General features: G+C 40.1%; 1 protein-coding gene across 5 annotated transcripts in view; it reads right to left on the minus strand.

Annotated features, from left to right (window-relative positions):
- Positions 1 to 25186, minus strand: part of CHD2 (chromodomain helicase DNA binding protein 2) — a 178359-nt gene that overhangs the window by 16685 nt on the left and 136488 nt on the right. For all 5 annotated transcript variants that reach the window (XM_023220850.2, XM_023220854.2, XM_023220852.2 and 2 more), the window contains 9 exons: positions 21060 to 21101; positions 19543 to 19682; positions 15162 to 15300; positions 14854 to 15004; positions 13629 to 13751; positions 11319 to 11447; positions 9689 to 9829; positions 7261 to 7395; positions 2717 to 2895 (listed from right to left, as the gene is read on the minus strand). In XM_023220850.2, the coding sequence (XP_023076618.1) occupies positions 2717 to 2895; positions 7261 to 7395; positions 9689 to 9829; positions 11319 to 11447; positions 13629 to 13751; positions 14854 to 15004; positions 15162 to 15300; positions 19543 to 19682; positions 21060 to 21101 (1179 nt within the window). The remainder of the gene's footprint in view (positions 1 to 2716; positions 2896 to 7260; positions 7396 to 9688; positions 9830 to 11318; positions 11448 to 13628; positions 13752 to 14853; positions 15005 to 15161; positions 15301 to 19542; positions 19683 to 21059; positions 21102 to 25186) is intronic.

The following is a 25186-nucleotide window of genomic DNA, read 5'->3' on the forward strand; positions in this document are numbered from 1 at the left end:
GAGGCCGAGATGGGCGGATCACGAGGTCAGGAGATCGAGACCATCCTGGCTAACATGGTGAAACCCCGTCTCTACTAAAAATACAAAAAAAAAACTAGCCGGGCGAGGTGGCGGGTGCCTGTAGTCCCAGCTACTCGGGAGGCTGAGGCAGGAGAATGGCGTAAACCCAGGAGGCGGAGCTTGCAGTGAGCTGAGATCCGGCCACTGCACTCCAGCCCCAGGTGACAGAGCAAGACTCCGTCTCAAAAAAAAAAAAAAAAAACCTCTCAGTGACTTCTTCCCTCCAATTCCATTATGTTCACCCTAGCATGATGTTTCTGCACAATAGGGGAATGATATGATGAATTGGGTGTTTAGGAAGAGTAAGCACAAGTAGTCAGAGTGAGCGCCATAAAGGAGTCTCATAACTTCTCAAAATATGTAGGAATCATATCTTCTCAAACTTCCTAACAGGTAGTTTCACCATGGCTTGCTGCTGACAGGACACCTGTACAGGCTCCCTAACTAGAAAGCCTGCTGCATCAGGTGAAGAGCCACTTACCTTCCTGTCTAAAGCCTCCTATAAAGAGCTTCAGTCTTTTTAACAAACTCTCTTTAAACCCTAAACACCACCCAGTCCCCTCCCTGACCCACTTTCAAGTCTTTGCTGAAGCCTGAGAATTCTGTTCATCTCAGCAATTCAACTCAGGTCATGTACGCTCAGTTCAAGTGCGCCTGCCTGCCTCTCAGAAGACCTTCCTTCCTGACTACTCTTCACGCACTTCCTTCTCAGCCCTTCCACTCTATCTGGTCTTGCATTTGCTGCCTCATGATGAACAGTTTCTCCGGAGGCTTGCCTTGTACTACTTTTTTGACTTGTAAAGGGCGAGGACCTTATAAACTACGGCTAGCCAAGATCACAGTGCCTGGCACATTTAAAAATGAGTCTGTTCAGTGGGATGACCTTTTGCTATCTTCTAGTCAGTGTTAAATTTAAAAAGGAAAAAAAAAAAAAAAAAAAAAAGGCCAGATGCCCGCTAGGTAAAGAAAGAAGCTGGCAACAGTGTTAAGGTGAAAAAAGTACCATTTTGAAAATTAAATTTTTTTTATAGGGGTGAAGCATGCTGTGGACACCATCATGCAGAAGTTTTCTTAAATCCACTTTTCATTCAAAAACCAGTCCTCTGAGATTGGACATATTATACAAAGATAATCACATCATCCACGAACTATACAAGTTCAAAATAACTGTGGTTATGTACAAACAAGCACATGTACCCTCTGAGTCTAAAATAAAATAAAAACGAAGTAACTGTGATTAATGGAAAGAGATTTAATGTTACAACTGCCTTTTAGAATTTCCAGCCATGACTGGGCGCAGTGGCTCATGCCTGTAATCCCAGCACTTTGGGAGGTCAAGGCAGGCGGATCATCTCAGGTCAGGAGCTCGAGAAGAGTCTGGTCCACATGATAAAACCCCATCTCTACTAAAAATACAAAAATTAGCCAGGCGTGGTGGCAGGTGCCTGTAACCCCAGCTACCCGGGAGACGGAGGCTGCAGTGCCAAGATTGTGCCACTGCACTCCAGCCTGGGTGATAGAGTGATAGAGTCAGACTCCGTCTCATTTAAGAAAAAAAAAAAAAAAGAATGTCATGTTTCCTTAAAATATCCAAAGTGAATAGTGGATATATACCTAGCAATCCCACTACTGGGTATCTACCCAGGGGAAAATAAGTCATTATATGAAAAAGACGCTTGAACTCACATGTTTATAGCAGCACAATTTGCAACTGCAAAAACATGGAACCAGCCTAAATGCCCATCAACCAACAAGTGTATAAAGAAAATGTGGTATATACATACCATGGAATACTACTCAGCCATAAAAAGGAATAAAATAATTGCATTTGCAGCAACCTCAATGGAGCTGGAGACCATTATTCTAAGTGAAATAACTCAGGAATGGAAAATCAAACATTGGATGCAAAGGCATAAAAATGATATAATGGACTCTGGGGGGAAGGGGGCTGAGGGATAAAAGATGACACATTGGGTGCAGTGTGCACTGCTCGGGTGATAGGTGCACCAAAATCTCAGAAATCACCACTACAGAGCTTATCCATGTAACCAAATACCACCTGTTCCCTAAAACTACTGAAATCTTTTTAAAAATTTTAAGTGGATATATAAAGGAACATTTATAAACCGTGATGCCTTAAACACTGGTAAGTTCTAGATTAACTGCTTTAATCCAAATTACTACTTTAATTATTAAAGAAGGATATGAGAATAGAGAACTCAAAGTTCTTGTGGTTTTAACCTCTGTTTCACCATGTGTTGGTACAGAACCAACCAATTAGTTGTACTAGATACAGTAATATCTGAATATCTAGGTATCAACCTGAGATGGGTAAAGTAGTTAAGACCAGATGATTTCTGTCCCTTGTAGGCTTAAAGAAAATTTATTTCTGAGAACAGACCAGCAAATCCAGTACCACTATCTTTCTCTCATAAAATAAATTAATGACATCATCCTACCCCTTCAAAAGGCTGGTCTCAGTGGAATGGCCTATCTCGTGGAAAGGAAGTTAAAGCCTGCAGGTGTATTGCCAACAGATGAGTTTTGTTGGGAAGAAGGTTTCTTAGGTGGCTCTGCCACCTTTTATTAAAAGGAAACAGAATCCACTCCCACACTCAGTCAAATCAAACGGGGCAGACGAGGCCAAAGTGGTTACCTCCTCCAGAGTTTGATGTGCTCCTGATCTGAGTAGGCTTTAAGGCACTCGGCTATCCGGTCTCCGATTTTCAGTAGGCAGTTCCGGGTGTGTTCCAGTTGTTCTTGCACATTGAGCCCCTTGTCAGGTTTGTCGAGCTGTTTCAGTGCCTTTTTCACAGGCCTCATCCTCTCCTTACACTGCAACAGGACAAAAGAATAAAGACATAAACAATCTGCAGAAAATAAGTCTTGTCCTTTGCTTATTGCGCTCTCAATGAAAACACAGCCCACCCCTATGCCACACAATTGCTAGAGGAAGAGTGGGTAAAGCTAGTGCAGTGGAGTAAATGTCAGTGTTAAAGTCAGAAAACCCTGAGGTGCAGTGCCAGCACCATCACTTAGAGTTATGTGATGACACTTCACGCCTTACTTAACTTCTCTAAATACTGCTTCCTCATCTGCAAGAGGCATGGCATGCCTTACAAGCCCATTTTGAAGATCTAACGAGGAGCAGTATTACAGACCTAACCTGAAATTCTCCCGCCACAAACTGTCTAAACATACAGGATAAAATATTTACAAATCCTTTAGGCTTGAAAGAAAACAAAAGAAAGGCTTCCAGATAAAGATGGTAAACAGAACACATGAATCTTTTCTCTGCCTCCCCAATCCAACTAAAACAATGGTAAACGGAAGGTCCTTAAAAGAGACAAGCCCACATAGACAGTGAAAACAAGAGAGAGGATAACAGCAACAAAATATTGGCAGCATGGGAAATGACAAAACAGATCTGAGAAAATGAAATTCGAAGCCAGGAGTAAAAAGAGCCAAGAAGTAACCTGGCTTACATGGCAAAACTCCCCCAAAGGTGAGGTGTCTTCAGAAGGAGGGATGAGGGCTAAAATGGGGAGTGGTTTAAAAACGCTTAAGAAGTAACACATATCCAGATTCATAAGATACCCAGATCTCTAACTCCACCCAGTAACAAATACAAAGACTTATTCTCCAGAAAAGGATAAAAGAACCTCTGAGCTGGACTGCATAGGCACAGATGAGGGGTGAGCCCACCACAATGAAAACAGGATTATGTGAGCAAGTGAGCACAGTCACACAGGATGAGTCACCACCCAAGTCTTCTGCCTCTCAGATTCCAGAATGGAAGGAGCCAGGCCTTCACACTCCAGAGAGTCAGGAAACTGGGGCATTCTTCACAAAATGTGACCGCCCCAGAGGAAAAACCAAATGATCCTGACTACCCATCGGAAGTTTCTGCTAGATCATCCTATAGTGAAAACTTTCAAAGGAGATCAAGCCCCACCACCCACATGCTCAAACTTCCATTGAGATGTTTAGTCCTCCACTCTTAAATATGAGCTGACAACTGAGGATCAGCAAAGCCATCAAGGCAATATGCGTAACATGAACAATGGAAAACAAAGAGAAGTATAAAGATATTCAAGAGTGGTGGAGGAAAAAGGTATTAGAAATAAATAATGTGAAACAAAGTTGAAGGAATCTCCCAGAAAGTAGAGTAAAAAGCAGAAATGAGCAACTTAAAAAGACAAAATTAGGGACCAACATCCAGAATTCGATATCCAAAAACAATAAATTCCATAAAGGTAAAACTGGGAACTTACAGAAAATTACCACTGTACAATTCAAGAAAATTTCACAGAATGGTGTAGGGATATGGTTGTCAGCCACTGAGTATCTGGCACAATGAACTAAGTAAGACACGTGGCCATGAAATTTTCAAATAATGAAAACTCTACAAACTTCCATCACTTTGTGGTCATTTCCACAGCTATATACTTATGATCTGTGGATTTTTCTGTGTTATATTTCAATTTTTAAAAAGGGCATAAAATAAAAAATATACCAAAAACTAAAAGACTTCTGTAATGACTATAAAAAATAAAAGATTAGTATTAAGAAGGTAAAAAGAATTCCTACAGAAAAGGTAAGAAAGATAAATTATTCCAAATATGTCAATTTGGAATAAATGAATACGCAATTCACAAGGAACATGAATGACCACTAAAATATGAAAATAAAAGTCCAATGACCTTCAGTATTTCATAGCCCTCAGATTAGCAAAAATTAACAACTGTTAACTGAGTCAGAAATTAACAACTGTTTCTAAGGCTGGCAAGCAATTGGAACTTGAATTCATTGCTATAATTAATGCAATCTCTACAACTGCTTTCAAGAGTAACTCAGGTATCTAATAAAGTGGCAGATGTGTATACCTAATGAATGACCTACCATTTTTGCTCAAGCCATACACCCTAGAGAAGCTCTCACTTGTGTGGTACAAGAAAATATGTGCAACAATTTCACTGTAGCCTATCTGTAGTAGCAAACACCTGGAAAAATCCTGATGTCCACCAATACGAGAAAGAATAAACTGTGGAAGAATAAATTGTGGGATAACACGAAACTTCAATGACAGCCACAATTAACATATATAAATCTCAAAAATGTTGACTGTTATAAGAGGAAAAGCAAGTTACAGGATATACAAGTGTGCCAATTACAGTTTTAAGACAAGGAAATCAATCCTCTGTATTGTTTATATGTGGGAGGCCAGGCAGCACAATGGTTATGGACTCAACCTCTCATGCCAAACTGCCTGGGTTGAAACTGTGTTCTATGTCTTAGCTGTGTGACATAGGGCAAATCACTTAACTCTCTTCACCTTATTTTTAAATATGCAAAATGGAAACAATAGCCTACCTCACAGGATTGTTGTGGAAAAAATATACATAAAGCACATAAACATTAACTAGCTATTAATGTGAGCTACTATCATCTTTACAGACCTAAGTAGTAAAACTCTCGAACCACACGTTAAATATAAAAATTGAATTCGAAATCATAGTTACATCTCAGAGGTAAGAAAGAGAGAAAAGGCCCAGCGCAGTGGCTCACGCCTGTAATCCCAGCACTTTGGGAGGCCGAGGCGGGCAGATCATGAGGTCAGGAGTTCGAGACCAGCCTGACCAACAGAAACCCCGTCTCTACTAAAAATGCAAAAGTTAGCCGGGCGTGGTGGTGTGCGCCTGTAATCCCAGCTATTCAGGAGGCTGAGGCAGGAGAATTCCTTGAACCCAGGAGACAGGCTGCAGTGAGCCAAGATCACACCACTGCGCTCCAGCCTGGGCGACAGAGCAAGACTCTGTCTCAAAAAAAAAAAAAAAAAAAAAAAAGAGAGGAAAAATAGCATAGGTTGAGAGGGAGGTACACCAAGGGATTCAGCTTTATATTCTGAGTCTTAAAGAATTCAGATTTGACAAAACTTCATGGTATATTTATCAATGCCTATTATATCCCTGAAATTTCTCTGCATCTTTTAAAGATTTCATAATATAAAAACAAGATTAAATGAGTCATTTTTAAAAGCATTTTTTAAATGTCATGGTACCACAGAACATTAGATATCATTTTCTCTTATAAACACTTGGATAAGAAAGACTAGGAAACAGATCGGTTAGCTGACTATGTAACTATTCATTTATTCAATTTACTCACTCACTGATATACTACTAGCATCTAAATAAACTTTACATAAAACATAATACTTGTCCTCAGAGAGCTCACAGGCTAAAAAGATACTTAATAGAGATAAAAGTGAAAGAAAACATTATCTATATACATATGTGTATAGGTTTTAGATAACTCAGAAGAAGAAGTCAAAGAGAGGTTACAGGACAGGGTCAACAGGGTCCTTTGCTGCCACAGGACAGAAGTATTTTCAAATTTTGAAGAAAACAGCTTTTTCTTTCGGCCTGAATGAGCTGTTTGATTAACGGATTTGTGGAAGTATGGGGAGGAGAAACCACAGAGGTGGGGAAGGGATGGTGGCACAGTGAAATCTATACCTGCAGCTCCAGCCAGGGGCAAAGGAGCCTTGAGGACACACTGGCCTATATCCAATCTTGTGCAAGACCTGGTCCATGCACTCGCTCCCCACTGCCTTGCCCTCCCCTCTTCTCCTGTTACCTTTTATTCTTCCTTCAGAACTCAACTCAAACATCACTTCCTTACACAAGCCCTTCTGGCATCCCCTGACTAGGTCAAATTCCCTTCTCATAGCATCTCCACAGTATGCACTCTCTCTCCTCCAGAGGCCTGTCTGTGACAGGTGCACCAACATGATTTGTGTAGTTATCTAACTCCCCTACTCAAATGTAGTTTACAATGACAGAAATGGTTATCTATTCAACATGGTAACTCTGGGGGCTGGAACACAGAAAACATTCAATATTTGCTCAGTGAACACTTCTCTTTCCCAAATGCCTCTAAGAGCCCTTGGAGCCTCTCTTAACTAGGAGCACAAGACATGAAATCCACTCCTTAAACCTCCCCTCAATAAAAGACAAGAAAATCTCTTCCTGCCAGCCTGCTGAAGAGCACATGGTCTTCAGATATTGTAAGCAATGTGTTTCCAAAGTAACGTACTATTGCTCAGCTCAACTGAGACTCTGGCTGGACCTATAAAAGGCAGAGCCACAGCAAGCACTCTGGCTGCAGACACTGGTATCCCCCGATTTCAAGACTTACTATGCTGAATGTCTCCTGGTCCAGATCATCATCCTCATCCTCTCCAATGGGGACAGGTTCACTTCCTGCTGTAATATGGACAGGACCCTGAGATCGCTTTGATTTACTCGAAGATTTGGCATCACCACTTTTAGGCTTTTAAAAAAGAGTTACAAGGAGTCATTGTCATTTGTGCAATCCTACCGTGGAATTTGGATTTCTTACCTACGTTGTGTTATTACAATGGGTAAATATGATGGTCTCAGTTTATTTTTTAAAAAGTAAAATAAAATCCTGAAACAACATGAAGACAAACCTATCTGATTAGCAGCTTACACATTATTCCCATTTCTATCTCTAAATGTACCCAATTATAACTTCAATTTCGTCAGTGCTATTTTTGGGCTTCTACTCCTTTATCCATAAAATGCACAGAAATGTCATCAAGAGGTTAAGATCGTAAATTGGCAGAACTCTTCTAGAGTATCATGTAGCAACTCTTATTAACAGCATACCTTTTGATTTAGGAATCTGCTGCATTACTAAATTATTATAAATGAAATCTATATAAATTTCAATTATATTGATGGAAACGTTGCAGAAGGATATATAAAATGACTTCATGTACTTTTTTTTTCTTTTTTTGAGACAGATTCCTGCTCTGTCATCCAGGCTATAGTGTAGTGTCATGATCTCAGTTCACTGCAACTCCACCTCCTGGGTTCAAGAGATTCTTCTGCCTCAGCCTCCCAAGTAGCTCGGATTACAGGCACACGCCACCACACCCAGCTAATTTTTGTATTTTTAGTAGAGACAGGGTTTCACCATGTTGTCCAGGCTGGTCTCGACCTCCTGACCCTGTGATCCACCCACCTTGGCCTCCCAAAGTGCTGGGATTACAGGTGTGAGCCACTGCGCTTGGCTTGACTTCATGTACATTTTTAAGCATACAGCATGCTTTGTTTATAGTTATATGGACATGCACTATAATATGTACTACAAATATAAATACATGAATAGGAAGGTTTCAAACCCACTTCACAGTAGTGGTTATGGGGAGAACAGAGGAAGAGTAATAAAATCAGGGAAAAGGAATGGGGGCCGCTTCAACTGTACCAGTCATATGTTCATGAAATACAAAAGGTATCAGCCTCTCCCCCTGCCTGGCCCCGCCAAAAAAAAGAAAAAAGCCACTTCAAGTAAACACGAAAAAATGTTAACAACAGTTGTGATAGCTGGAGAGTGGATAAACAGATGTTTGCTAAAATTGTTCTTTGTGTTTTTATTTTTTTAATATTTTACTTTAAGAAAAAGAATGTCTTTCTGTGGGAGCACAACTGCACAGGTTATTTGTCACAATATGGTCTATTAACATCAAAAATTAGAAAGTATTTCAAAATGGGAAATTCAAATTGCTTCTAACATGTGACATCCAAACAGAATCCTCCCCGACTATTTAAAAATGTTTCTGTTTGGTTTGGTTTTTTTTTTTTTTTGAGACAAGGTCTTGCTCTGTTGCCCAGCCTGGAGTGAAATGTGACACAACCATGGCTCAATACAGCCTCGAGCTCCTGAGCCTAAGCAATCCTCTCACCTCTGCCTTCCAAGTAACTGGGCCCACAGGCACATGCCACAATGCCCAGCTAGATTTTTGCTTGTTTTTATTTTGTAGAGACGAGGTCTCCCTAAGTTGCCAAGGGTGTAAAAATGATTTTAACATTTATTCACTTGGAAAGTTGTGATACACTGCTAAGTGAGGAGAAAGGACTACCCAAACAGTCTAATCTGGTTTTTATATTTGTTTTTAAATATGTTTATTTTATATTTAATAATATAAAATTTCAAAGTACTTATCAAGAAATCTATATTAGAGTTATCACTGGATATTAGAATTATAGCAGTTGTTTCTGTTTTGGCAATGATTTTACTGTGTTCAGATGTCAGCAAGTATACACTGCAACACTGTACCAAATTATTGGGTTTAGAATGAACTTCATAAAACCCCTCATGTAAAGGTTATAATAGCAAGGCTTTTCATCCATTTACATTCCAATAACTCTGGCTAATATTTGTTTTTGACTCAAACTCTTCTTCAAATTCAGCTGTGGACTGTGCTTCTCTAATATGAATCTGAGAACATATTTCGTATTTACACGTAAATGAAGATTTCTCTCACCTGTCCTATCTCATTCAAACATTTCCCCCTGAAACATGTAATAAAAGACCAAGTAAAGGCCTTCTTTTTTTAAAAAAACACCCCAAACTTGCAGGTTCCCCTCTCTCTGCAAGGACAGGTACAGGTATTCCATCAACAGCCCCACCTATCCTTCTTAAACATACCCATAAAAAGACAATTATTGCAGGGCCCTCAAATCTCACGCTACTTCTAAATCCAAACAGGGAATTGCAAAGGCTGTGGGTATCTCCATGAACAGAAGGGCACCATTACCTTTTCCTTCTTGTCTTTTGACTTCTTTCTTTCCTTGTCCCCTTCTTTGTCTTTCCTAGAACTCATTTGCTTCTCCTTGTTCTCCTTGTTCTCTTTCTTCTTCTGTTTTTTTTTCATTGGACTTTTTTCCAAGCCATCATCCTAGGAAACAAAACAGGGCTCTGAATTTTTATCACAAATTTTATATCTACTTATGTACTTTCTGGAAAAAGAAGCATTGCCCCCAGTGGTTCATCATTGTCTATACTTAGAAGCTTGTCTTCAAGCAAATAGCCTCAAGGCACTCAGAAAAATCTAAACTTTCCAGTAACAACCAGTTAAAACTGTAGAGGTGGAAGCTCTTTACTGATATCCTCTCATTGAATTCTCAGAGCAACCCTTCAACATGAGTTTTATCATTCTCATTTCACGGATGGAAACTGAGTACCAAAGAGATTATATACCTGTACACAGTCAGCTAATAACTGATCAGGTTGCTCATATTTAAATTTATGTATGTACTGGCCAGGCACATTGGCTCATGCTTATAATTCTAGTACTCTGGGAGGCTCAGGCAGACCCATCACCTGAGGTCAGGAGTTTGAGACCAGCCTGGCCAACATGGTGAAATCCTGTCTCTTTTAAAAATACAAAAATTATTTTAGGTAGGAGAATCGCTTGAACCCAGGAGGTGGAGGCTGCTGTGAGCCCAGATCGCACCACTGCACTCTACCTTGGGTGACAAAGTAAGACTCCATCTCAAAAAAAAACTAGTAATAAATAAATTTATGTATGTATGACTCAAATCCATGCTAGTTCCTGTACCCACTGCTGATCCTCTTGGAGCTAATATCCAAGTACAATTACACTTTCAGAAATTCCATGAAGTTGTCACTGAAATAGCACACTAAATGATACCAACTTACTATTCACTTTACTTAGACCAGAGGTTACAAACTGGCAAGCCAAACCTGACCCACGGGAGTTTTGTTAACAGAATTCCATAGCAGCTGTCCCCTTTACATTAGGCATGAGCTCTCTGGTAAACCACAGTCCTGACCACTCCCCCTCATTCCCAAGAATGAGGCTACATGTCAATCGCCATTTATCATTAAAACTTTAGGCTGGGAGCCGTGGCTCACTCCTGTAATCCCAGCACTTTGGGAGGCCAAGGCAGGCAGATCACCTAAGGTCAGGAGTTTGAGACCAGCCTGGCCAACATGGTGAAACCCTGTCTCTACTTAAAATACAAAAATTAGCCAGGCGTGCTGGCAGGTGCCTGTAATCCCAGCTACTCAGGAGGCTGAGGTAGGAGAATTGCTTGAACCCGGGAGGCGGAGATTGTAGTGAGCCAAGATTGTGCCACTGCACTCCAGCCTGTGGTACAAGAGTGAGACTTTGTCTCAAAAAGAAAAAAAAAAAAAGCAACAAAATCTTTCAGAGTCCCCTTCATTTACTTCCATTATATATGAATTTGCAGCTGCTGACTCAAACTATATTCCTCTCTGACAGATTAAGCAAAGACTTAAATATTCTATTTCGATTTAATCCACTCATAAACCAAACACACTTCAGATGATTTTATTCCAGCTGGCACAATAAGTACAGCTAAAATAAATAAATAACCCTCAACTCTAACCCCACTTCATACTTTCACTTCTCCCTCTTCTGATGGATTATCTGAATGCCTAGGAGATGAAAGCTCAATTCCATGCTCCTCTTTCAGCCTGGGCACTTTGTTTTCCTTCTTTACCCGAGGCTTCCGCTTCTTTAATTTGGCCTGGAAAAGGAGAGAAAATGATGATTAAAGTACAAATCAAGACCCTCGAAAGCATAACCAAACAACATGATGACTCTTTATGGCAGTAGCAGACATATAATTCAAACAAGAAAATTCCAAGGAAATCAAAAGAGTGCAACTCATTTTACCTGACAAGACCAAACCAAAACAAATAAAAAAACCTATAGGCCTTATACATAGCCTATACCACATTAAAATATCCATGTTCCTTTTTTTTTCCCCCCCCCGAGATGGAGACTTGCTCTGTCACCCAGGCTGGAGTGTAGGGTTGCCATCTTGCCTCACTGCAACCTCCACCTCCCAGGTTCAAACGATTCTCCCGCCTCAGCCTCTCGAGTAGCTAGGTGGAACTACAAGCATGTGCCACCACAACTGGCTAACTTTTAGTGTGTCTTTAGTAAAAACAGGGTTTTGCCATGTTGGTCAGACAGGTCTCAAACTCCCGACTTCAGGTGATCCACCCACCTCAGCCTCCCAAAGTGCTGGGATTACAAGCGTGAGCCACCTCACCAGCCAAAATATCCATACTCCTTAAACCTACTGATTCCATATTTTTGGAATCCATCCTAAAGATAATAAATTTTAATTTTTTTTTTTTTTTCAGACAGAGTCTTGCTCTGTCACCTAGGTTGGAGTGCCGTGGCGCAATCTCAGCTCACTGAAAGCTCTGCCTCTCGGGTTCACGCCATTCTCCTGCCACAGCCTCCCGAGTAGCTGGGACCACAGGCGCCCACCACCACACCCGGTTAATTTTTTGTATTTTCAGTAGAGACGGGGGTTCCACCATGTTAGCCAGGATGGTCTCGATCTCCTGACCTACTGATCTGCCCGCCTCAGCCTCCCAAAGTGCTGGGATTATAGGCATGAGCCACCGTGCCCGGCCAAGATATAATTTTTTTTAAAAAAGGAAAATCACTCTGTGTACAAAGATACAAATAAAGATAATATATTAAAGACATAATAGTAACATTAAAAAACCAGAAAGCAAGTTACATAAAATAAGGAAAAGATTAAAATACTGTTTATCTGCCTAATGAGACATGATCTGTAACATGATCTAATCTGCCTTTCTAGAGCCTAACACATAATTTATTGCATACTCAACGTATTACATGAAGAATGAGACTTATGATCCTATTACTTGAAAAAAATGAGGTGTGGTATTATGGGTTTTTTCCCCTAAAATTTGCTTTGCTTATAATAATACAGGGAAATTAATATAAATGACATAGCTGCAAGAGAACTTAAAGAACATGCACACATGAGCTGCTAGTACAGGGTGTAATTTGTATTTCTTAGCTGGGATTCCATCTTTCTGGGCCTGAACTGAAATTATAAATTGGGGAAATAAAAGGAGATAAAGCTCAGGTGAATTCACTGAGAATTTAGCTGGTATTTCATATAGCAACTAAGGTCTAGTTTCAGAATTAATTGTGCATTCCAACTGTCAATTTCACTCTGGGATCCATTATTACAAGTACCACAGAGATAGATATAACAATAGGCAAACCCATAGGTATTCAATGCAGTCTATTCCAAAATTGAGAAAGTAGAATAAAGAAACAGTAACCATATGTGTGGAACAGTGACACTGGGGAGCAAAGAGGATTAATTTGAAGCAACATTTCAGAAGGATGGGTTTGTAAGAAAGCTGCCAAGATGTAGTGGTCTTAAATGAATTTTTTTTTTTTTTTTTTTTTGAGATGGAGTCTTGCTCTGTTGCCTGGGCTGGAGTGCAGTGGCCTGATCTCGGCTCACTGCAAGCTCCGCCTCCCAGGTTCACACCATTCTCCTGCCTCAGCCTCCTAAGTAGCTGGGATTACAGGTGCGCACCACCACACCCGGCTAATTTTTTTTGTGTTTTTAGTAGAGATGGGGTTTCACCATGTTAGCCTGGATGATCTCGATCTCCTGACCTCATGATCTGCCCACCTCAGCCTCCCAAAGTGCTGGGATTACAGGTATGAGCCACCACACCAGGCCTAAATGAATATTTCTATTATTACCAACCAAACCATCATTACTGGAAACTCAAAAACATCTGCCCGTGAGAAGGTGACATACTGTGCAGTGCCCAGAAAGGGCCCCTGTCTTCCTACCTAATTCTGCAGGGTGGGAGCCTCAGGCTCCTGAAAAACACCCAGCTGGCAGTGTACTCACCTCTTCCCCGCCTGTCACAGTCCCCTTCTTCTCCAGACCCTTTCTGAGCAGCTTCAACAAGTAATCCGCTCGGGTCTGTAGCTGCTTCCCCTGAGGCTTTTTATCTGTCTCCACCGGCAGAATCTTCAACAAGAAAGGAAGAGAAGCACCCGCCACCACCCACATCCTGGTTAGTGGATCAGGATAAACAGAGACAACAAACACTGAGCACAGTCCTTTCCCTCCCCAACCACCCAAAATATAGATTAAAGCCTCAGATCCTATCTCATGTCCATGGCTCCCAGTCACTGAAAATCCCTCACGAGCCGTTCTCATTTTACAAAATGGGATGGAGAAATCCAGCTCTCCCAATGGCTCCTACCTGTGCTGTTAACAGGGTAGAACAACTCAGGTAGGAGGGGCTTGTGGCTTCATCTGCTAGAGCATCCCAGCCGTCGTGGATTTCCTCCTTCCAGGAGCAGGGAATCCCTGGAGCTAGGTTAAAGCTTCGTTTTAGATTGAAAATGCTTCTTAGAGCATTGCCGGAGAGCACTGAGCTACGCCAGGACATGATCTCTTCCTTGCTACAACAATTGGGCCTCTTGCCAGACTGAATCTGGTCTCAGTGCTCAAGGCAGGGTGCTGTCACCCTCCTAAAACCCAGATGGGATGAGCACTGTTAAACGTGCCAGGAGCACAACATGGAGCAAATCCTACCAAAATTTGAGCCAGTCAGCCTTCCCTGCTTAAAGCTCCAACCATGGCCTTGCTACTTGCAACAGATAGGGTGGGAGGCTTGATTTTGTGGGAGAAGAACAGCCAACGTTTAATTCCATTACAAAGAATACCTAGGCGACATTCAATCATTATGTGAGGAACTGAAATATGGTTGTTTCGAATGTACTTTTAAACAAAAGGGCCAATAACTAAGGCCAAAGAATGCTTTTATCATTAACAAACTTACCTGGGTATTTATTGTAATGAAATCTGACCTATAATTAAATACCAGAATTTTAAGATTTCTCCTGTGGTTTCCCCAAAATTTCACCTGATTACTGTCTTTTCCCTTTATCTTCATCTGTGAAACAGTGCCACAGACCACTAAAGATGGAAGTATTTCCAAGGAGAATGACTGTACTAATTTCTATTTTGATGCCCCCTCGAAAATAGTTAGAAATAAGTAATCAATATAAAAATATTACACAACAAATCTTCTAGAAATCTCTAGCATGGTAGGGTTACTTACTTTGTCAGTTAATTTAAGCTCTGGGTCTGTTTTAATTAACTCCCAGTTTCCATAGCCATGTTCATAAATTCCCAGCAACAGGCGAGAATCATCTTCCACCCCCCACTCTACATCAAAATGTGCAGCTTTGACACGACAGGTTAAGCAGTATCTAAAGAAAGTTTAAAAACAGGAAGACATTAGAAGAGGGGCCTTTTTGGCATGTTAAAGAGGAGACAGTAAAAACACTATGTAACTACACAAAGTCTAACTTCAAATCTATTTTCTTATGGTACAACCACCTAAGAATGTACACAAAATATACTCACTTTTTTTTTTCTTCAGGGTCCACAGGGATAGATTTATGCAGCATCTCAAACTCCTCTTCATGTTGGATAATGGATTTCACATTAACCTGAACTCCAGATATCTTGATTGTTGGACCTCTCCTTTTCCCTGGTCCTTTTCCTGAAGAATACCAATGTCACATTAGTTAAATGAAAATCTGCTTAAGTTCCACAGAAAACATGTGTCAACAAACCCCGACCTCTTAGTCTCTCTCAATATATCTCTGGCTTGTTATTTTGAAGATATAATCTATAATACAAAGTTTTTTCTCAATTAATGTCTGTAAAATAACCTTCAAACATTCAGTTTTTTAAGATTTGGAATTTTTTTAATTCACTGATGTTTATAGTTATATTTTAATCTTCCAGTTTGTTTCATACTACTTTGTTTCTAAATTAACAAAAATAGATTCTGAGGGTATAACATCAGTGCTGAAGGTTTCTCTTTTTGTTTTCCTACCCATCCCACTAGCGGAGGTCAAAAAACTCTCAAGTATTTTAAACATGAACTTGATCTTCACAACACTATTACTGAAAAAACATGAGCTTAAGTTCATATCTAACACATGTGAAATGATGAACAAGTGGTGGCTTAAGAAAATTACAGTAGGCTGGGTGCGGTGGCTCAAGCCTGTAATGCCAGCACTTTGGGAGGCCGAGACGGGCGGATCACGAGGTCAGGAGATCGAGACCATCCTGGCTAACACAGACAGTGAAATCCCGTCTCTACTGAAAAATACAAAAAACTAGCCGGGCGAGGTGGCAGGCGCCTGTAGTTCCAGCTACCCGGGAGGCCGAGGCAGGAGAACGGCGTAAACCCAGCAGGCGGAGCTTGCAGTGAGCTGAGATCCGGCCACTGCACTCCAGCCTGGGCAACACAGCAAGACTCCGTCTCAAAAAAAAAAAAAAAAAGAAAGAAAGAAAATTACACTAACCCGGCCAGGCACGGTGGCTCACACCTGTAATCCCAGCACTTTGGAAGACCAAGGCAGATGGATCATGAGGTCAGGAGATCGAGACATACTGGCTAACACAGTGAAACCCCTTCTCTACTAAAAATATAAAAAAGTAGCCGGGCATGGTAGTGGGCGCCTGTAGTCCCAGCCACTCAGGAGGCTGAGGCAGGAGAATGGCATGAACCCGGGAGGCGGCGCTTGCAGTGAGCCAAGATTGTGTCACTGCACTCCAACCTGGGCGACAGAGCAAGACTCCGTCCCAAAAAAAAAATAAAAAGAAAAAGAAAGTTACCCTAACCCAAATTTCAAATTAAAATGATCACGGAAATAAAAACGAAACCCCCATCAAATAGTCCAAGTTGAAATCCATGAGATAATGCTATCTGTTTATGAGAGGAAAACTCCTTTCAATAGAAAATGGGCAGAACATATGAACAGACACTTTATAGAACAAAATGCAAGTGACCCTTAGAGATGTACAATCTTGTTCATTAAAAGAAAAATGAAATACCATTTCTCACCTATCAAAGTGGCAAAACTCCAAACTTAAACTTTAACAATATATTCTGTTTGTGAGGCTTGTAAACAGGTACCAACAAATATTACTGGTGACCATGTAAATGGCACCAGACTTATGCAGAAGGATTTGGGAATATCGAAGCGAAGTATATACGCATTTTCCCAGGACCCAGCAATCCCACTTCTAGAAATTTATCCCAAAGATATGTTGGCAGAGATACGAAATGGTATATTCATTAAATCATTATTCATTGTGGCTTTCTTTATAATAACAAAAGACCAAGAACAACCCAAATATTAAATACTAGAGGAGAAGTGTGAATTGACATCTACCTACATGGTAGAATACTTGCAACTGTAAAAGGAAAGAGGATGATCTCTACATAATAATATGAATTTATCTCAGTCATGAAAAAAAGCAGGTGCAAAACAGAGTATGTTCTCTTCTGTGTAAGAAGGAAAATATACACACACATACACACACATACTTAAATTTTAAAAAGAAACAAAGGAAAGATAAACTTACAACTAATAGAAACAGTGACCTATTAAGGAGGAAGAGAAGAAGGCTGGATCGAACAAAAAACGAAAACAAGATGCTCCAAATGTACCTTGTTTTATAGTTGTGACTTTGAACCATGTAAATGTTTTTACATAATTTAAAAAATTAAATCGAATCAAAATGAGAAAAGCAATCGCTAAATATTGAAAATAAATGCAAACAAAAGAGTGTAACTGTATATTAAGTTGGTGGCATAACCACAAAGAGAAAAGAATAACTTTGAATAATTTAAAAATATATTTTGATTGTATATTATTAGTGTGATATATTCTAAGATCAAAAAGAAATGCAAAGAAATTACACTTTGCATTTAAGCATTTTTTTGTTAACAGTAAGTTTGGTATTGATATTTGGAAACATATGTTTAGGATAAAGCAAATATGTAATTATGTTAACATTTTTAGAAACAAAAATTTCAACCTAAGGGAAAAGAAGTATCAATAATCTTCCATTTGATCTAGAAATGTCAGCCTGGATTCAGAATATGCTGAATACCAGTTTACAGGAAGTACAGGTGTGAGGAAATAAGTTAATACCAAGAAGAAGCAATTAGCCAGATCCAGAATGTGAACATGCACAAAAAAAGAGGGATTTCGGGGAGAAGGGAATGCTGTAAGGAAACAGCTCCACACGATACTATGAGATAAAAAAAGCAAGCACAGAAAAGTGTGCATGCTGTACTACCATTTAAAAGGGAGAAAACATTATTCATTTCTCAAAAGCATCAAGAAGTAATACGAATACGTTTTTCAGTTTTAAGCCTTGTAGATGTATTACTTATTCAAAACAATTACAAAGAAAACATACTGGATGTTAAACCTAAAGTTTACTTTTGGGTGTATTCTGAATGTTATAAAAGCACATATTCAGATCATTTTGCAAACCATACAAGTTATTTGTCTTTTACAAAAAAGAACGTATCTTAAAATAAGTTTTGACTCTCTTGAAGATATTTTTAAATTATATCAAATTCAATAACCTTAAAGAGAAAAAAAGAAAATTTCAAAGCACAAATACTCACTTCTTAATAACAGCTAACACTGCAAGCTAGACACTATGCTAAACAATTTACAAGTATGGAATTATTCAATCATCCAAATCCTCTGAAGTAGATATTGTTACTCTATTTTGCAAATGAGATAGTTGAAGGGATATAACTTGACCAAAATCTTATAACTAGGAAGTAGTAGAACCAAAATTCCAGATAACTGACTGCCTCTTTATCTGGAGCCTGAACATTTAACCACAGCTCAACAAAGCTGCAGAAGGGTAGCCTTACCTAATAAATGCTGCCCAAAAAAAGGCAGACATGGCACAGATAAACCACAGTCTGGAGAAGTAGAATGATAACAACTTCATTTCTTGATTTAACTAATTTATTTATATTTTGAGACAGGGTTTTGCTCTGTCACACAGGCTGAAGTGCAGTGGCATGATCTCAACTCACTGCAGCCTCTGCCTCCTGGGCTCAAGTAAACCTCCCACCTCAGCCTCCCATGTAGCTGGGATTACAAGTATGCATCCTACTACTCTCAGCTAATTTTTAAACTTTTTGTAGAGACAAGGTCTCACTTATATATTGCCCAGACTGGACTTGAACTCCTGGGCTCAAGTGATCCTCTGGCCTCAGCCTCCCAAAGTGCTGGGATTACAGGCGTGAGCCACTGCACCTGGCCTCCCTCATTTCTTTAAAGTTCACTATGAGGGTGCCCTTACCAATAACAACTTCAGAGTTCTCTCCTCACAAGCATTCCTATACCTCTTGCTTTTAAAGATATCACACAGGACAGGCAAAATCACTTTCTGGTATCAAAGAGAAAACACATTGCATGTTCAATCCAATGAGAACAAATTCTAGTGGCATGAAAATCTCAATGTAACAAAAATGTTTACAATATTCATCCAATATTTTATTTCTTCCAATTAATTTTCTAAATCCTTTCTGTTTGCCATAACACACAATATATATCCAAAATAATTAACAATGCTTGTGATCTATAACACCTCTTATTTGCAGGAAAAATACAGAGGTGTCCACCAAGCTTTGCCCCGGGTTTTACATCACTTATTAAACTTTCTACAGCAACATAAAAAGAAACCATTTCATCTTGTTCTTCACTCTACACCTTCTGCAAATCAACTTCATTTGTGAGTAGACCTGTAGGAGCATAGAATATTAAGCTCACAGAAACGCAGCTCAGAATAAACACCTCAAAGCACTAGGCATGTGTGTTCCTCAAGTCTGTCCTTAAAACGCCCTTTAGCAACAGAAATCCAGTCCATGAGTGCCAGCCTGTGAAGACTCACTAAAGCCAACTTCACTTACCCTCGCTGGCATTTTCTTTCAGCTGCTCTTCATATTCCTGCATTGCTGACACACAACTGTTGTGGATCAGTTCACCCAGGCGCTTCAGATCTGCCACCGACTTATCTACCAGCTCAGCATCACGTGCTATGCACTCCAGCCTGAGAAGGAACAAATATGGGGACACTTCAGCGCCCTGTGCCCACTCTTCTTAAATGTCATGAGATGTCACTAGGCCTCATATAAGCTTCTCCTGCAAAGACACTTGTGTGTTCCTTTAGTGGTCATTCTAAGACTCCAACAAGAACCCCTGGACATTGAAGGCTAACACATTCATTTTCCATCATAAAGAATTGTGTCTTGAATATTCCACAAAACAAAACAATTCCAAAAAACAGAGAGGAAAGAAAGAAACAACGAAAGCAAACTTTATTAAATAAATAGGCTGTTAGTGGCCGCAGGTGAAGTGCCTGAACACCATTTGTACTAGTTAGCTTCTTTGTATTCACTTCCCTTTCTCCAGCCTACTTTCATCCACTGCAATGTTCCTAGAAGCAGAGTATAGTTACTTCTACTACATGTTTAGTTGATCTCCATGTCATATGAAGCACACAAATTTATTAACTATATGTCTAGTTGATCTCCATGTCATATGAAGCACACAAATTTATTAATAGCTAAAAAATAGGCTGTCAAAAGGTGCCAAGCCCCCTTTTCCACATCCTATTGGCTTTTACAGTAACTGGCCCAAAGACAGGCAGTCTACCCCTGGGTGGTCAGCAACAGTCCTGGAAAGATGCAACTGACTTTCTTGGCTTTGCTGTGGCTTAATGCTACATATCACTACCTCCTCTCCAAATGGAGAGGACCAAACAAAAATAGACTTGTAATTTTCACCCACTCGAGAAATTTGTCAGAAGAAAGAGAAGGGAGCCCAATATTTCCTTTAAATTAGGGCTTTTTAGATTTTATAGAAAGCAAAGTACCAAACTATTTGAAATAGAGTCTTCTGTTAAAATCCAACTTCTGAACCATTTTATAAATGCTTATAGAATAGTAACAACAGCTACCATTTTGGAAGTTATTATTGGCAAGGCTATATGAGTCCTTTGCATTTATTCCTCATAAAATCCTGCTAATTAGCAGAAGATTATAAAATCATCAAGAGCCTTTTACCTTTGACATTATTAAATCTAAGAACTAGGACACAAATAACTAAATACATTCTTTTCAACTACAGTTATATGAACATCTCTCTGGAAATTATTTCACGCACTACGGTTTTGAATATACTTGTTTCATCTCCCTCACAAAGGTGAAAGTCTTTTTATGGATGGCCTGTCTTTACCATCTTTGTCATCCCTCTGCAGAGGGACATGAATCAACAGGCACCCAATATATAAATGTTTGTAAATGAATGTTTCCAGAATAAAAATGTTCCCGGCATTAGTATTAAATGGAAAAAATTACCAAAAAACAACGTACTATATAATAAAACCAAAAAAGAGGAAGATAAGGGACTATTATACTGAACTTACCGTTCAAGAGGGAGACCAAACTTCTTATAAGCCTTGATGAACCTAAGAATAGGATCAATAAAACATATTAAAAAAACAGAGACTTACTTTAGCTATGTTGATGCTAACATATTCTGTGATGACATATGAGCCACGCAAATTGTCAAAAGTAGAGTGGGCTCAATCCTTGCAACTACCGAAAAAATGAATAAATGTTGAATGTCTTTGAAACTAGTCAACTTAAAATAATGACTGCTAAAAATCTATTCAAATTAAAGATCAACTTTATTCTCAGTGACTGTCCATAAACCTGCTTAGATATATGCTAGAGAACTGCAACTTAGCTCTAATATCCTTTTAAGAAGGTACAAGTTTATAGACTTCGTTGTGCCATAGAGGATTCAATCATCAAGACTCAACTGTGATAAACCCTTATATCGTTTTCATCAGCGTATTCAGTTCACCACTGTTACCTTCAATACCATATTTTTCATTATTAGAAAACAAATAATTTTTTAGCTGTTAAGATTTTTTGACTGTCTCAAATAGTTTTTGGAATAAGGCAAAGTAAAATATGATTTAAAACTTCTTAGGCAAACGATTTTGGAAACTCTACTGACCTCTCCTCCCAAAAATCCAATCTATCTTCCCACAAGTCTCTACCCTAAACTATGCTACATACCAACTCATGCCATCATCCCCATTCCTACAGGCTGGTCACCAGTACTTTCCACTAAAAACCAGGACTTCATGACACATCAAGGGCATCATGTAATACGCCAAATTACTACGATAATTGGGTTATATAACCGTGTAAGGACAGACACTAAGGGAAAAAATGGAAATGAGAAGACATGGCTACAGAATAAAATGGGACTGAATATGACAATAGCTAAAAACAACATTACAGAAACAGCACAGATACAAGGGTTAGGAAGGTATTATATATAAACATAAAACTGAGGATTATCCCTTAACTCTGCATTTCTCCTTCTTGACAGATACTGAAATATTTTATGTCTAAATAACACTTCAGATATGGCAGACTAACAGTCTGTGAAAATATGCTCCTCCATAAAAGCAATAGGAACGCTGGCATAAAGTGTCACAATCAGTATTGTCACAACTCTGGAAATTAACCAAATGCATGCAGCTATCTAAGAAATTTATTCAAGAAAATGGCTGAGAGCCATCTAAGAAATTATTCAAGAAAATGACTTAGAGCCATCTAAGAAATTTATTCAAGAAAATGGCTCAGCAAGCTTCAGGGCATTTTTTAACTTGCACTATTCCCACCCTGTTAACCCCAGCTGCATGACAGCCTTGAAAACTAACACTTCTGCAGCTACAATAGCTGTGCCAACCAGCAGCATAGCAGCCACTGGAGGGTGAAGAAGAGGCTGGGAATTCTCCAAAAGCCCTATTCCCACAGAATGATTGGACCTGGCTAACAGTACCCTGAGAAGCTCTGTTCTCAGGCTTGTCTTTATTGGATTGACCCAGAACTCACTCAGTGTGAATAGCCCTGTCCACAATTCATTGGTCAAAAACAATTACATGCAAAGGTTTAACAGCATGACGGCCTGAGGCAACATTACCAGCTGGAAATAACAAAAGGCTGAACAAAGACAAAAAGAAAAACTGGAGGGAAAGATGTCCATAGGATACTCTGAAAAGCTCTGACACATGTGCTGGTCTGTGTCCATGCAAAGGAAAGATCTCAGAGGGTCCTTCCACACATTCCTGGGACACCCTCTGCGCTTTGGCTTCCCGTCATCATCAGAGTCTTCTGTCTCACTCTCAGAAGCAGAGGATCTCTGGGCCTGCCTCTTAGGCTCGCTGTCAGAGTCACTGTCATTTGTCTGAGCCTGAGAAAGACCTTGAGGAACTGTGCAAGCAGGAAATGAAAGTTAAGGCAGAGTTGTCAACTGCCTTCCAGAGCATTGAAACATGACCCAACACACACACCCAGCCCTTCAACAAAGGCTGATAGACTTACACGGTCAAAGCATTTATGGAAATCTCTGTTCAATCATTAGCTGACCACTAAGCTAAAGGAGTAGAGACTACACATAACATGACAAGGATCACATAATATGACAAGGAATACAGACTTCAGAGAACTCGTACAGGAAAGTCACTAAACAAGCAAATAACAATAGCAGCAGCAAACACAACATATGGCTGGGAGGGGAGATCTGATTTCTAGAGTTGCCATATGACTTATAAGTTCAATTTTTTCCAAGAAAAAATTACGGGACATACAGAAAACCAAAAAGTAGGCTGGGCACGGTGGCTCACGCCTGTAATCCCAGCACTTTGGGAGGCCAAGGCGGGTGGATCACCTGAGGTCAGGCGTTCCAGACCAGCCTGGCCAACATGGTAAAACCCTGTTTCTACTAAAAATACAAAAATCAGCCGGACATTGTGGTGGGCACTTGTAATAACAGCTACTCGGGAGGCTGAGGCAGGAGAATCACTTGAACCCAGGAGGCAGAGGTTGCAGTGAGCTAAGATTGCGCCACTGCACTCCAGCCTGGGTGACGGGAGCAAAACTCCATCTCAAAAAAAAAAAAAAAAAAAAAAAACAAAACCTAGGAAAAAAAGCAGGTAATAGAAACCATCCCTGGGAGCTCACAGCAGCTCAAGGAAACCTGCCTGTCTCTGTAGACTGCGCCTCTGGGGACAGGGCTCAGCTAAAGGAGCAGAAGCCTGTGAAACACGAACGACTCTGTCTGACAGCTTTGAAGAGAGCAGTGGATCTCCCAACACGGAGGTTGAGATCTGAGAAGGGGCAGGCTGCCTGCTCAAGTGGGTCACTGACCCCTGAGTAGCCTAACTGGGAGACATCCCCCACTAGGGGCAGTCTGACACCCCACACCTCACAGGGTGAAGTACACCCCTGAGAGGAAGCTTCCAAAGCAAGAATCAGACAGGTGCACTCGCTGTTCAGCAATATTCTATCTTCTGCAACCTCTGCTGCTGATACCCAGGCAAACAGGGTCTGGAGTGGACCTCAAGCAATCTCCAACAGACCTATAGCTGAGGGTCCTGACTGTCAGAAGGAAAACTATCAAACAGGAAGGACACCTATATCAAAACCCCATCAGTACGTCACCATCATCAAAGACCAGTGACAGATAAAACCACAAAGATGGGGAAAAAGCAGGGCAGAAAAGCTGGAAATTCAAAAAATAAGAGCGCATCTCCTCCTGCAAAGGAGCACAGCCCATCGCCAGCAACGGATCAAAGCTGGTCAGAGAATGATTTTGATGAGATGAGAGAAGAAGGCTTCAGTCCATCAAACCTCTCAGAGCTAAAGGAGGAATTACGTACCCAGCGCAAAGAAACTAAAAATCTTGAAAAAAGAGTGGAAGAATTGACAGCTAGACTAATTAATGCAGAGAAGGTCATAAACGAAATGACAGAGATGAAAACCATGACACGAGAAATACGTGACAAATGCACAAGCTTCAGTAACCGACTCGATCAACTGGAAGAAAGAGTATCAGCGATTGAGGATCAAATGAATGAAATGAAGCGAGAAGAGAAACCAAAAGAAAAAAGAAGAAAAAGAAATGAACAAAGCCTGCAAGAAGTATGGGATTATGTAAAAAGACCAAATCTACGTCTGATTGGGGTGCCTGAAAGTGAGGGGGAAAATGGCACCAAATTGGAAAACACTCTACAGGATATCATCCAGGAGAACTTCCCCAACCTAGCAGGGCAGGCCAACATTCAAATTCAGGAAATACAGAGAACGCCACAAAGATACTCCTCCAGAAGAGCAACTCCAAGACACATAATTGCCAGATTCACCAAAGTTGAAATGAAGGAAAAAATCTTAAGGGCAGCCAGAGAGAAAGGTCGGGTTACCCACAAAGGGAAGCCCATCAGACTGACAGCAGATCTCTCGGCAGAAACTCTACAAGCCAGAAGAGAGTGGGGGCCAATATTCAACGTTCTTAAAGAAAAGAATTTTAAACCCAGAATTTCATATCCAGCCAAACTAAGTTTCATAAGTGAAGGAGAAATAAAATTCTTTACAGATAAGCAAATGCTTAGAGATTTTGTCTAAAATCTCTAAGACCACCAGGCCTGCCTTACAAGAGACCCTGAAGGAAGCCCTAAACATGGAAAGGAACAAC

This window comes from Piliocolobus tephrosceles, chromosome 6, assembly GCF_002776525.5.
Source record: "Piliocolobus tephrosceles isolate RC106 chromosome 6, ASM277652v3, whole genome shotgun sequence".
Taxonomy (NCBI): Eukaryota; Metazoa; Chordata; class Mammalia; order Primates; family Cercopithecidae; genus Piliocolobus; species Piliocolobus tephrosceles.